We start from the raw sequence: 14637 nt of genomic DNA, 5'->3' as shown, positions 1-14637 counted from the left end.
AAACAAGAAGGAGAAAGAAATTGTCTGAATCTCTAAATTTTAAAATTTAAAATATGAACGGGCAAAGGCAGATATGATAGATTGGGCAGAATAATGGGCAGAACTGAGCATCTAAAAATACAACCCACTCAATAAAAATAATGAACATGCCAGCTTTAAAAACGTCAGTATTTTCACATTTTCCTGGAGATCAGGAAAATTATGAGGAGCAGGCTGGGATAAGATGCAGATAATGGAAAATTTCATTCATATCATTTTACGTGTTGATGAATTTAGGAAAGAAACAGAATTGTTCCTCTACCTATGCTACAGATTGTTTCAACTTATGGTTCTTTTTTGTCATATGTAGCAGTAGCCAGGAGTATAAATTGACCTTTCTGGGGGGTCCGAATAGCATCAGGTCTCCATCAAGAAAAAATTTTCTATGAATTATTAAGAGATTGTTGGTTGGTTAATCTGAATGCATCATACAGCCCCCAGAAAGGAGGATTATGGGCTTCTCTAAAAGCGTAATTGCCTGATACCCCCAAAACTGGTTTCTTAGAAGGTTTCATCAGCCTGAGACCAGAACAGGGATGATTAAAATGCAACAGTACTGTCAGACAGGAGGGAGCAGAGAAAAGGAGCTCTGAACAAAGGACACCTCATTTCATTCAGCGAGATTATTGCTGAGTGTTGTGCCTAACATCTGCAAAACTTTTCTCCTCCTAGCTTTTTTTAGTGAAGACAGCTGGAAAGGGAGGAGAATGCAGTCAGATAACAGAGCTGAGGGGGCATTCCCCCAAAATTAAATGTGGTCCTGGAGCCCAGCTAGGAAACAAACACAGAATTAATAAGCAGAACTACCAGTTATCCACTTAATATGCCACAGAGGATTTTTCTCACAGAAGTTTTGAAGGCAGGAAAATCTGGTTGATTCAGTAGGCTTTAAAGGAACAGAAAAATCAAAGCTGAACTTCTGCTGACTGAGGTCACTTCCCAGCTCTGAACTCCCTGAAGATTTTATTCTGCCCAGGAAGATTGAACTGACGGATCCAAGAACTTTATCATGAAGAACAACATTCTAAATAAATGCACACTGAAATAGCTTGGGTATAGCATGAGTTTGAGATAATTATTCATAGTGGCCATAGCTAAAAGGAACAATGTACAAACAACACAAATTCAGGTAAGTTTAAAGGACTGTAATTTTCAGGAAAAATCATGTTTGACAACTTAGAGGAAACTTAAGTTTATTAGTTAAAACCTACACTCATTAAACAATACTCAGTAAACATACTTACAAATTTTGTGATTTATTGATAAATATATGAACAATTCAGAGTACATCCTCAAAGGAATGCCTCCATAGGAATCACCAACATTCTCAAATGACTGTATAGCTGCCACTGGATCCCCAAAATACCTGATAATGCATAAACTATACTTTTGCTGCCTGGGATGCATAAAGCTTTCTCTGCAGAGATGGTGTTCCAAAAGTAACAAAATTTTCAAGATCTTCATTCAAATGTAAGTTCAGAATGGGGATTCCTCAGATGTTGTCTGTGTACGCGTGAGCTAGATGCACCTCACACAAAAGCAGGGAACAACTCTGTATACATACACATTTCTTGGTGAATAAGGAAATCACCTGGAAGTTGAATTGAAAACCCTGAGGCACTTTGGCAAGTAAGTAGCACAGACAGTATCCTGGAGTGGCACGGTTTCTCTGTCACTAAAACCTAGTGTGATCTCTACCTCTACGAGGGGGTTTCCAGCAGGGTGAACAGAGCAAAGGAAGGCTCCATCCTCACCAGAAGCAGGCAGTGACTTCTGGACACTTTATCCAGTTGGACACAGAACGGCACCTCCTCTTCCAGCAGTTCATTCCTGGATGTCTTGCAGAGCTATCTCCCCAGCTGCATCACACCCTAGGAGCACCCAAACTGAGGATGAGGTACACCAGGTAGCCAGCTGCACTATTATCAGGCTGCCCCTACAGCAGCGTGAGGGCTCCACAGCTCTGGCACTGCCTGAACCAGCTCGCTCCGGGACCAGGGGCAGCACACCCCAGCCAAAAGAGCACACAGTAGTAGCCTGCCAACAAGATCAAAATAACACTGCGAGCATTCATCAGCATGACCAGTAACGCTTTTTGGACCAAGTTTTTGTGTTAGCTATCACTTTAACATCAGATCACAATCTATATAGCCACATATTAATCATTATTTCCTTAGTTTACTTTTTTTCCACACTCAACTTGCATAGTTCTGTTTACGTAACTCCTTTTACACTCCCTTGAGAACAGAAATCATCACAGCAAACCTATAATTAGATTTCCGCTGCACTGCTGATGAGTCTGAAAAGTATGACAAAATGTATCCACGATTGCAAGACATAAGAAAAGTCATAAACTGAAACACGATCCACTCAAGTTGATAACAACATCAGTCTTTTCATTCAGATGGATAAAAATCAGTGTCCTTCAGGATTACTACATATTAATATTAAGTAGTAAACAAACAAAATCAAATCAAATAGATACTTAGTTAAGATTTAAGTATTTTTTGGTGACCTACTACACAAAAGCACTGACAACATTGTTCCGAATTAATATTGAATATGTTGTAAAGTAGCCTAGTTTGGAAATTTTCAGAGGTACAGCAGCCTCCTCCAAATCTTAGTCTGAGCACACAGGATCTGCATCAGATGTCTGGGCAATGCAGTTTGTAGCTGAGCAACAAACTCAAGCACAGTACTACACAAAGATCTGCACAATTTCAGTTTTATTGAAATTCTCTATATATCACCTCTTACTATTTTAACTGCACTAAAATCTATTCTTTTCAATAAACTTGAAGGCTTTTAGGCTTATCTTACTTTGATCAAAGTTTTCAAATAAATTCAACTTAAATATTGCTAATGTATTTGGGAAAGGCATATTATAACTCAGTGTTAACCTTCAAACATTCTGTGAATACTTTTAAGTCAGTGACTAAGTCTCATTCAATGTTTCAACTTACTTAACTTGGAATTTTTCACAACTGGAGCAATGACAGACCTTTATTTAGGATAGACAAAGCTTTGTTTTTCAGGACATCACATACCCAGAAGGCTCCAGAGATTTCTGTACTGATTTTTCAGAATCCCCTTTTAATTTGTATTTTTTTAAAAAGGCAATTAAATAGACAGAAAAGTTCCTATAAGTCAACTGTCAGAATTAATAACAGGAATACATTTTTTTAAACTTACAGCATTTTATTAACGAAAAGTAAATAAATCCACCCTAAACATTCAAACATGGGAAATCTATATCAAACATTCAAAAAATAATATGAGGCTATGTTTCTGACTGCCTGAACTACCACTGATTTAAAGTCATGTCTATATGCAGGCAAAAATATCCCAATTTGTCAGGGGCAGGATACAGCTTATTATTGATGCTCAGCTGCTTTTACTAACAGAATATGAAGGACGTAAAAGACACCCATGATGGAACTTGATCCTCAAGGTATGGCACATGACCTTAAAGTCCTTACAAGTATAAACTACAGGACTGTTTACCATTCTATTCTACAGCAATCCTCCTCCATGCAGTACACACAAAGGAACAGAGCGTACTGCCTGCTGAATTATTAAGCAGATCCCTAAATTTGCCCTGGATTTACATTACTCGTTTTCTTCTTTTAGTTTTCTAATACTCAAGATTACTATAAATTCATATATATATATAAAATTATTTACTATCCTTTAAATAGCTGCTAGAGAATGTATTCCATGATATTTTTTTTGAACAGGAATTAATTTATTGTTTATCAGAATGTAAATGCAGAAGTGGTATTGAGGGAGGAAGCTATTAAGAATCTCCACCTGTGAAGCCCAGTGTTTTGTCATTTGTACTGCTTTACACTCATTTCCGCAGCTCTTAAGTTTATAAGGCTCTTACAGCAATTCCCAAACTACATATTTCAGTGGGTGATGCTACATGGAAGAAATGATGTCTTCTATTTTTATATTACATTTTTTAGGAACTTCATAATACTTGAGAGATGCAGCTTTCAGAGCTGAAATTAGCAAACACAACTGTCTACCTGAAGTTTAATGCTTACTGTTGCCAGCAAGTAAAATAAAACCTTTTGGCTTACCACAAAGTAAAATTACAGGACATACCTTCCCTAACATCTAGCACATAAAAATTAGCCACGGGTGTCTTTCTATAATAAATTGTAGCTGATTTATTTACTGCCTACACTGGAGTAAGAAAGCAAGCAATTTTTAATACTTATGAAATAAAGTATGTGTATGAGAAGTCTCCGGATACAAAACAAGAAGCTGATTTTTCAGGTATCCAAAGGATAAGCATGACAATCTGTAACCTATTTAACCAAGCCATTCTGGTTTTAATGATTTTGCTTGATAAAATCAGGAAATTTAAGTAAAATCTGAAGAACATGAATAACCCATGTAAAACAATAACCCTCATCAGATATCATGCAGTATTTATAGCACATTATATTGTTTAAAAGCAGAATTCTTAGTATATCAGTGTCCTGTGATTTCTCCCTCTTTAAACAAAATATTAAATCCGTCTTTCACAACATTACAAACTCCTTCCACAAAGTAACAGTGTTGTTGAGGGATATCATTTTTATAAAACTATAAGGAGCAGATTCATATTGATAAGGCTAGTGAGAACACTAGCAGTACACAGCATTAGCTCCATGAGTTCCTTTGCACTGTGAACTGTGCACAAACCCACCAGTGCATACTGACGAATATAAGGATCAGAGTATATAACACAGAATTGGTTTATTTTACATGGGTTACAGTAATGTTTCATTATTAAAATTTTTGGGGTTATGGTATAATATGCAACATAATTTTCAGATGCATTTTTTAAATCCGAGTATTTTAAATTGCATTACCTTATGAACAGATGGTTCACTTTACATGCTTGAGTGAAATTATATAACCTTACAAAGAACATTTACCATTTTAAATCTGATTAAACACTATTCCAAACAAGGACTGGAAACAGTTTAATATTTGTACAAACACAATCTTTTAAAAAGTATTATGCAAACCCATTTAGGCATTGCAAAAAAATGCTGAACTAAGAGACAGAGCGCAATATTTATTTACATTCCATTATTTCAGTAAAATGACATGTCGCTGTTTTGCTAGTCAGGGTTTAAATTTGTGTTTTGAATGAACAATGAAGAAAACTTAGAAATTTAAACCATTAAAAATAAAACTCTCACCATCATTTAGTGTCCTAAATAGCCATATTTTTAATCAACTTTACTGAATATAAGAATGACTTAGCAAATGATGAAACTACCCCAGCAGCAGTGCTATACTGGAGCAGTTCAAACATTTTTACCTTCTTAGTTTATTTTTTTGGCAACTCAATCTTTCCAAAAAAATCACCTTATATATAGAACTTCTTATTTTGCATTTTCAGTTCCATAGCAGGACTACCTTCAGACAGCTGTTTGAATTATCTTTCAATCTGGTGCGACTTTCAATCGAAGACATCACAATTGCTTCGTATGCATATCTCAGTGTGGAAAAATAAACACCTTGGGTTTTTTTAAGTTTGTATTGCTTTTCTTTTACTTGAAGCTGTGGCCAGAAAGATCAAGTTACAAGAGACTCTTCATGTTTATATTGAACAATGCTTGAAATTATTTAAACTGTTTACAGAAACATAAATGTTTACAACATGTATATTGAACTTAGGTTTCTGTGGTTGCTTTGCTGGTGAGAGACAGAAGAGTGGCTAGGACTAAAAACCATAAACGAGCAAGAGTCTGGGAGAGTAAAGATACAGAAAAAGAAACAGATGCCCAGGAAGACTGTGGCATATCATAAAGATATGACACTGAGTAAGGATGACATGGCGCTCGAGCTAAAGAAGCAGGACAAACTCATAATACCATACAGGAATCAGAGAAAAGAACTAAATGGAGAAAGGCACAGCAGGTAACAAGGACAGATGAAAAAACTATGTTGTTACAGTTCTCAGGGTCCTAAAACACACTTCAGTACCATTTTCCTTATCTCTTCCCAGCTACCGGGGCTCTTCTAACTCTGCAGAATCTCCTTAATAGTGTCCTCCCACAGTTTTTATACATCCATGAAAACTAAATTTCTGGTAATCAGTGCTCTATCAGAGCAGGAAAACATATTGCTACTATTACTACTATTATTTTTATTATGTGCACAGTCTTAAGAATCCAAAAGCCAATGGTTTTGCAAAGCTAGATGTTACTGTATTTCACTCTCCTCCTCCCACACTAGCCACTAATTCACAATCAGCTTTTAATTACATTTAGTAACAGGAAAGAATACCTGTCTTCAGCTTGATCCACTGCCTTGCTCTTACAAGACTTTATGATCAATTTGATATTATTAGAAGCAAATGAAATATCAGCTGTGTCTCGCTGATGAGTACATGTCGTGCCCCAAGTCTCCACTATCATATAACTACGGTTTTAATCAAACCGTTAAGGACTATGGGCTTTATTTATAGCTGGTGATACTGAATGCATGTAGCCCAAAATCTTCATGATAAATAAAAAACGAATCGCAAAATACTTTCATTAATTGTTTGTGTACATGTGGCACAGATACTGTGCATCCTGAAATTATACAGAAAGAGTCTTCTCTATCTGAAAAAGATTTAAAGAGATGCTAATTCCTATATTTCAACACTTCCAAGTTTGGAGCTATACACCTTTTAAAAATACCAGAAAAGTACATTGTTTATAAAAAGGCTTCCCTTACTGTCTTTTCGCAATAAAACCAGAATTGAAACAAACTTAGAATATTCTACCAAACTTATTTCATAAAAATCTTATTTAGTCACCTGCTGTTGAAAATTTAAACCAAATGCATTCAGAGTACCTGAAACAATGTTTTCTTCAAGACATTTATAAAATAACAGAATTGCTGATACTATCAGGTAAGGAAACAGACAACCCAGAGAAACAAGACATACAACACAAACAGAATTTCAGGTCAAATAGGTTAAAGAGACAGAATTATCATTCCCTTGCGCTGATACCATTTGAAACTTCAAGCTGCTGCAAGAAGAAAGTGAGAGAAAAATCAACAGGATCCATTCATTCTAGTGCTCAATTCTCCCACAACACACTAAGTAAAACCAGCAAAGTTACTTTCCACATTTTCAGTTTCCCCTTTAAATGTCTTCTGAAGTATTACAAAAAATTCTTGTTAAATTTTCTATACAGTACAGAGACAAGAAGTCAAAACAATGATACTTTATGATAGCCGAGATTACAATCTGCCATCCTAGAAAATGAGGATGAGCACTGAATCAATGAAAGTTTAGGAACATATCTGGGGTTTAAAAGCATAGCAGTTAAACTTCCTCCTTTTACTAATTTAACTTCTCCTTGGATTTTGTATATTTGTTAAATCTGATCTAAACTTCCAGATTAAGGAATGAATGGAAAAAGCCTCATTTTAATCATAGTATTATAAAAGAACATTTCCAATAGTTTCAAGTGCAGCCACATTTAGATGTCCAAAATAGTGCACGCACTGCCTAGAAGAGGTGCAGATGCAGGTGAACACCATATAATTTTCTCTCCTTTTTTCTAAATCCACAAAATTCCTTGTTTGGTTTTCAGTGTTTGATGCTACGCTATTATATTACTCCAATGAAGAGACTGATTGGATCTGTTCTTTACATGGGAATTAGCACCTTGCTAATTGCAGAACACCAGGATGCATTTCTTCTTAAACAAACCTATTTATTTATCTTCCTTAATTCTGAAATATGTGTATTTCAACTCCATTAGGAGTATGGTATCATTTCTTTCAATTCTGTTCTCCTCCTCATTAAATACCTGATAACTATTACATAGTCGTCTATACTCTTTCTGCAGCAGAGCACATAATCATAGTAATTCCGTAATACCTTTTGTCTGCATCTCTCATCTTCTGTGGTTATCCATCATTTTTAACTTTTCTTTTTACAAGCCTACTGCATCTACTCAGCATGTTGAAAAGTCCTCTAATTCTTTGATTATTTTAAAATTTAGCTTTAGTTGTATGAACTATTTCTTAAACAGCAGTGACCAGGCTTTCTATAGCACCATTATAGAAGTTATTTAAACTTCAGTGGCAATCTCCACCATGTCTACTGTCTTTCTATAGTACCTCTAGGGAAGTGAAGCCTGAAAAAACATGTCTATATATGTAAATATTACAACTCTTTAGTGACTGGGTTATATGTCATATAAACCATCTGTCTGAAAACTCCATCAGAGACAGTAAATCCTGCAGAGAAACCGCAGCATTACCAGATTATAAGATTCATATTTTCCTGTGAATATTTAATTTCCCTGTGAATTTCTGTACAGAGTTGAGAGCTGGAATGACCCAAAACTTTTAAAATACAAATGAAATAGAATCCAAGAACGTATTCCATCCAATTTTGTGGGATTCAAGCAGATCATTCATTACTGACCTTTTTCACAATGTATTTTTGAAACAAGTCATTGGGTGTTCAAGCTCCTTGTCACAGCAGCCACCTTGATTAACACAATAGGGAATAAACTGATACTTGGAAACCCAGGACAAGAAAAGACACAGGGAAATACATAATGCCGGAATCCCGTCTAGTAATTGTATGTCAGGTCTAAGCCATAACCACGCTCTCTCAAACAAAGGCAGTTTCTGTTTCCCAGCCTCAGCGGCACAGGATTTGCCAGTTGTATGTTTGTGCTACTATGTGTGGAGCGCTTGACAGTAGCTTTAATCCATGCTATTCATATTTCATGTCTCTACACTACTTACACTACTACAATTTTTCTCCCTATTATTCTTGACATTGAAAAGAAAAAATGCATACATGAAGAGGAGCTAGAGTGCTATAATTTTCATCTTTTGTGAATATTAATAAAGGTAATCTATTTCTCTGATCTTCATTGTTTATTTTTTTAAGATAATGTATCAGAAACAAAAGCCACACAGTTATTCGTTTCATCCAGTTTCTGTGAGAAACAAAAGGTGTCTCCAGCTACAGTAGAGTTCCTTGATATACCTCTGAATTTATGGTCAAAGCACTCACCAAAGCCATGCAAAACAGGGCAAGGTTATCCCAGCTCCCAGGAGTAAACGAATCATGCCTCTTCCACAATATAGAGGACACCCCGAGCAGACACTGACATTATGACAACTATGTTCTGACTGCTGCAGGTTAAAAACAAATTGTGTGGCTCTCCAGGCAAGGTGTAGCAGGCTGTGGAAACTTTGCCACAAAGACAGTAACAAAGGAGCTCTCCTAACATTTTAAGTTGGTTACCTTGCCTTTAAAGCAGGAATAGAGCTCCTGTTTTCAAAAGAAACAAAAAAAAAAAAAATCAGGCAAGGCCCACAAATTAAATTTAGACCACCTATCACTACTTAGTTTTTGCATTGTCACTCAAGTAGACTAAGATACTGGTTAACGTCCAGCTGGCCAATAGCCTATTCAACCTTTGTCGCGGAAAGGGCTCACACACCCCACTTAAACGCAAAATCCTTCTGGCCTGAGGCACAACCGCAACTTTTCACCTTGCTCTTGAAGTTACTTGTGATGCAGATTTCTCACTAAGTACTTCTTAACTTGGTTTCTGAATTTTTTTTTAAATCCTTTTCACACTTTTTAGCTCCCCTCATAAGGCTCACAATGTTGTGATCTCAGAACAGGAGTATCTGACAGAAATGTATTTCCATTGTAATACTAAGAGACTCAATAATTTTCAGAAATCTTGCAAGACTCTCGAGATGTTAAAACAAGATACAGATATAATGAAAAACTGGAGTTGGCAAAAGCTCCAGCTACTGTCATCCCATCTTTCTACAGAAAAGAGATGTTACGAAGTGTTCCTGGTGGTTCATCAGCATGAACATGATCACTGAATCACTTCCAGTACTTTAAGTCAAAACACCTTACCTGTGTAGTACAGCAAAAGAAAATGCAAGCTTCATCCAGTGTTAGACAGTATGCCCATTATTACGCTTTTCCACAAATGAGAATTAAGTAGGAAAAATAACAGTAGTTATTTATTGCACATTCAGCTGTGTTAATTGTCTTCAAGTACCAATTTGACCTATTGCAGAGGGCAGCTGATTTCTAATCCAGTTCTGCAAATCTTCATAGACCATTTCCATGACAAACGCCTAAGGCTGACCACTCACCAGACATGCTTTCTCCCATGTAAATCTTTCCTATACCTTTGAGACCCCATTGAGGTGTAAATACTGTAATTCAGATTAAGCAACACTAACCAATAGTAAATAGAAAAGTTTACACAAATTATTAGAAAATATGCATACTCAATGTATCTCACCAGTAACCATATTTAAATCATTCACACCTAGAAAATAACACTATTGTAACAGCAAGCATATTTAAAATATAAGGGAACCACGTGATGTTTCCCAATATCTACCACATGATCTTGCACTCTGCAGTCAATGGGCGTTTTCACCTTCAGTCATGAATGGGGGTTTCTGGGAGTTACTGGAATTTAAACAGTAAATAACAGTAGTAAAATTTACCTCAACAAGACCAATTTTTTTCCTTATTTTTCACTTAAACTCATTTTAAAAAAGATATTTTAGTAATTTGAACATATTTTAATCATTATTTTTAATTATTAATTTGTTTTATAATACTCCTGCAGCCCTCATTCAAACTAAGCTTCCGTGAAAATGTCAGTATTTTTTCTATTAAATAAAGAAGTTCCTTTGTGTAACAAAACAGCAATTATTGACTGTCATTTTAAACAAGTGTTATAAAGCGTTCCTCAGGAATACATAAAGTGTCAGAAAAATAACTAAAAAGCATATTGCTTTATGAAAAATCCTCTATATACTATAATAGCTCATTTAACAGAACAATGGCATGAAATAATTTTCTTCCCATTAGGTATCATAAGCCTGTCATCCTAAAAGTCATTCTGGCTCCCACATTATAAATATACTTCAGAATTTCTATAGGCAATGCCAAAAACATCAGCAAGTGCTCATTAACTTTTGCCAACAAAAGCATGACTCTTTGCACAAGAATTTTCCTGCCATTTATAAACAAAGACATTTTGAAAGTTCACGCTTGTGATTGGCTATGGCAACTGATATACTCCACCATAAGATAAAGCAGATAGCAAAACAGTGATTTATTACAAGCAGTAAATATTGTACAATAACTCCATTTAAACATATAACATCCATGTTTTAAAAAGTTATTCCAGATTATACCTAAAATAATCCATTGCACTAAATATTATACAATCTATGCACCAGATATTCATCAATTAATTCAAATTATATGAAAAATGATCCTGTAGCATTACCAGACAAGTAATGCTAGACTACAAAAATTGCAAAGTCAGACCTCTAATACTAAAAGATAACATTGACTATTTTACCAAAAGGCAACTTTAATGTTAAAATCCTCGTTGGTATGGACTAGTCTCAGTCATTTCTGACAAGACTTCTTCCCCACCTACTTGATCTTCAATCCTGTGACTGTTCAGTGTCAGAACATATGATGGTCAATCTAATTTGTACAGCTAAGCATAAAACACCTTAACAAACTGCTCAGGCACTGTGCCTCACCAGGTCATACTAGAGTTTGACCACTTCACCTTTTTCCCACTGCCCTCACTATGGTGATCACCATAAGAGAAGCACCACAGGAAGGAGGACCCTGGCGGGGTCAGCAGGTAGATTCCTCTCCAGCTAGGCACCAGCCACGGTGGTTACCTAAATACAGTAACTAGAGCTAATTTAAACTATTTTTAGGCTCTGCCTAAAGAATGAATATTGTAGTTGCAACTTTTTCTTATGTTCCCATAATAGAATTAGGTGAGAGAAGCCAACATATTTACACTATTTTAGTTCATAAATCTCAATAGCATGCAGGAAACATGCTAAATATTCAATCACTGATTCGTATTTGCCCAGGAAGTTCACTGGGGGTTAATACCTATTCTGCTCTATCTACTTAATTTTGTGCTGTCTTTTTGATACTTGCACAATTTTCATCTCTTACTAAAGCATAAGGATGCAGTGGATAACAAACTAAAAGAGCATAAATCAAGACTATCTTCATTTTATTCCATTTCATTTCTATTAATCTAGAAACTGGTAACATTGCATATGGTTCACAAAAAAAAAAAAGGAAGAAAGAAATTGTTCCATTTTTCTGCAGCTAAAACTTGAGGTTTTATTTAGGGGCTTTTTTGGGGTTGGGTTGGGTTGGGTTGGGTTTTTGGAGTGGATTTTTTTTTTTTTTTACAGTTATCTCATCCTTGATCAATTTTGTATTAAACTCATCAGAAGATCACCTTACTGAAAATGAAGTAAAATCTTAGTAAAGAACTCACGACTTGACTTACGGAAACGCGTCATGCTAAATGACACTTCTTTGTATAGCGACATTCGAGACACACACAGTGATTAAATGAATAAATAAATAGTGCAGATTAGTGTAGTTCTATTATACAGAATACAGGAACTTCTAGTTTATAATACTTCTGTGCTGACTCCTAAGATCATGCTTAGTCTACAAAACTCCAAAACAAATAAATAAAACTCCAGCTCCTGAGCAAAATAATAAACCGACTGAAAGTATACCTCATTCTGTCAGTATAAATACAAAGAAACAGAAAACTGTAATTTTTTTCTTCCTGTTTACTTTACAATGTGCAGGAAAAACTTAGGTTGCAGTTTTCCAAACTCACGGAGCAAATCGCTCACATAACTCCTATTAAATTCAGTGGAAGTTATTTAGCTAAATCCCCATGTCATCTTAACTTACGTTTCAAAAATTTGTCATTACAGCTAAATTCAGCTCTGAGAGATAAAGGAAATAACTAACCCACAAATCAGGTAATAACTCTTATGAAAAGTAATTTAAAAATTTTGGCTTACCTCATTAAACCTTGTCACAAGATCTTCTACAGCATTATGTTCACCATTGGGGGAAGAAAGAATAGTAGCAGATATGGAAGCTTTAATAGACGGCAGCTTGCTTTGACATTCAGCATTACCCAAATCCCTGGTTAAAAAGCAGAGGTAGTCAATGGGTAAGACTTTCCGGTAGAGCTCCTGCTCCTGCTCGGTCAGAATGCTGGCAACCTCCTCTGGGAACTGGATGAGGTGCTGCAGTTCGATCAGCTCTTTGCTGATACCAGCCACGTTGGAGGGAAGGATGCTGGAGCCGGCCATAGATGTACACGCTTGACGTTCTAAAACAAAACAAATAAAAAATTTATTAGGTTTCGCCTTTAACTCTTGGGCCAGGCTGTTCAAAAGCAAGACAACTTGTTCTTTTTGTTCTGTTCAACTGTTTATTCATTTATTCAGCAGTACACTATATCCTAACCACTTTATACTTAAACAACCTAATATGTTCTTTTAGTTGGGGTCTTTCTGCATATGTCTATAAAACGACATGTGATATTAGCCAGATAGCTGGTAACTAAGGCTTCTGAGATTAAGCTACCTGCCAAAACGTGCTCGCTTCCTGACTTATCCAAACGCCTGTTTCAGTCACCTGCCGCTGTGTCAAAACTTCAAATAAAAGCATCATCTGGGCAGGGTGTAGCTCTGTTTTGCCTCCACATGAGTCCGCAGTACAGAGGGGTTGGAGGCGTCAACTAGGGCATCGGGACTCTACTGCCACAAGAAATACTGTATAATGATCACATAAAACCCATGTGGTCAGCATTTTTCTTCATATTCCTCTTGCTCTAAGATACAATTTATCTGACCTGAATGCACAGTGAAACTAGATGTCCAAGGTTACAAAACATTTTTCATTCCTCCGGAAAGATGCATGTATTTGGGAGTATGCATGTTTTATCCGTTATTACAAAAGATTCACAGTAGTTTTATAATATCCTAGCAGTGATGTCCCTTGAAAAATAAAACTTTTCCTAAGAAGGAAGAAGTCAAGCTTCCTAAGACCGTGTGGGAAGCTTGAAACATCATCACAATGATTCCAAAACAGTGAGTATGAGTCTTCCAACTAGATAAGTTTAGAATGGGCTCTCTGAACAATAATTTTTCAAGAATTACTTAAATGTATAAACAGTCATACTAGTATATTCAGTACTCTTCTTCCTTCCCAGGAAAAGTTCATTTTTTTGCATTGCTTCATGAAATATCTTCAGAGATTTTTTGTACGCATAATGGAGGTACACTCCAGATCTCTTTTACTTCAATTTTTTTTTATATCAATAAACTGTCATTTCATAGAGAGGGCAAATATCCTTTCTGTTCTCTTAAAACAAACAAACACCCAATTTCATAATGCCTAGTTACAATTCATACTCATAATAAACATAAAATATGCTATGTGAGGTTTCCCTTGTTACATTCATTTTAGGCAAACTCTATTATCAATCAGTGGGAAGTTAGAAATACAGAAAATTGTCTTTTTTAATATATTCTACTAAAAGTCAAAAGATAAAATTTAGCAACCCTAAATAAAGCCTTTAGGCTAACAGAATAGAGAAATTTTCAAATACATAAAAAGCTTCTGAAAGAGCCAGAGAATAATTATTTCTGTATCTAGACTGGCGAGAAAAAAAGTAACTGATTTAATTTGCAACAAGCAATATCCTGGTTACA

The 14637-nt window shown here is 35.7% G+C and overlaps 1 protein-coding gene across 1 annotated transcript in view; it reads right to left on the bottom strand.

The window, feature by feature from the left end:
• Nucleotides 1–14637, bottom strand: part of PLCE1 (phospholipase C, epsilon 1) — a 130856-nt gene that overhangs the window by 43309 nt on the left and 72910 nt on the right. The window contains exon 3 of the mRNA XM_009888695.1: nucleotides 12934–13250. Within this exon, the coding sequence (XP_009886997.1) occupies nucleotides 12934–13250 (317 nt within the window). The remainder of the gene's footprint in view (nucleotides 1–12933; nucleotides 13251–14637) is intronic.

The sequence above is a fragment of the Charadrius vociferus genome, unplaced genomic scaffold (assembly GCF_000708025.1).
Source record: "Charadrius vociferus isolate BGI_N301 unplaced genomic scaffold, ASM70802v2 scaffold436, whole genome shotgun sequence".
Lineage (NCBI taxonomy): Eukaryota > Metazoa > Chordata > Aves > Charadriiformes > Charadriidae > Charadrius > Charadrius vociferus.
This window is presented reverse-complemented; position numbering and strand designations above follow the sequence as displayed.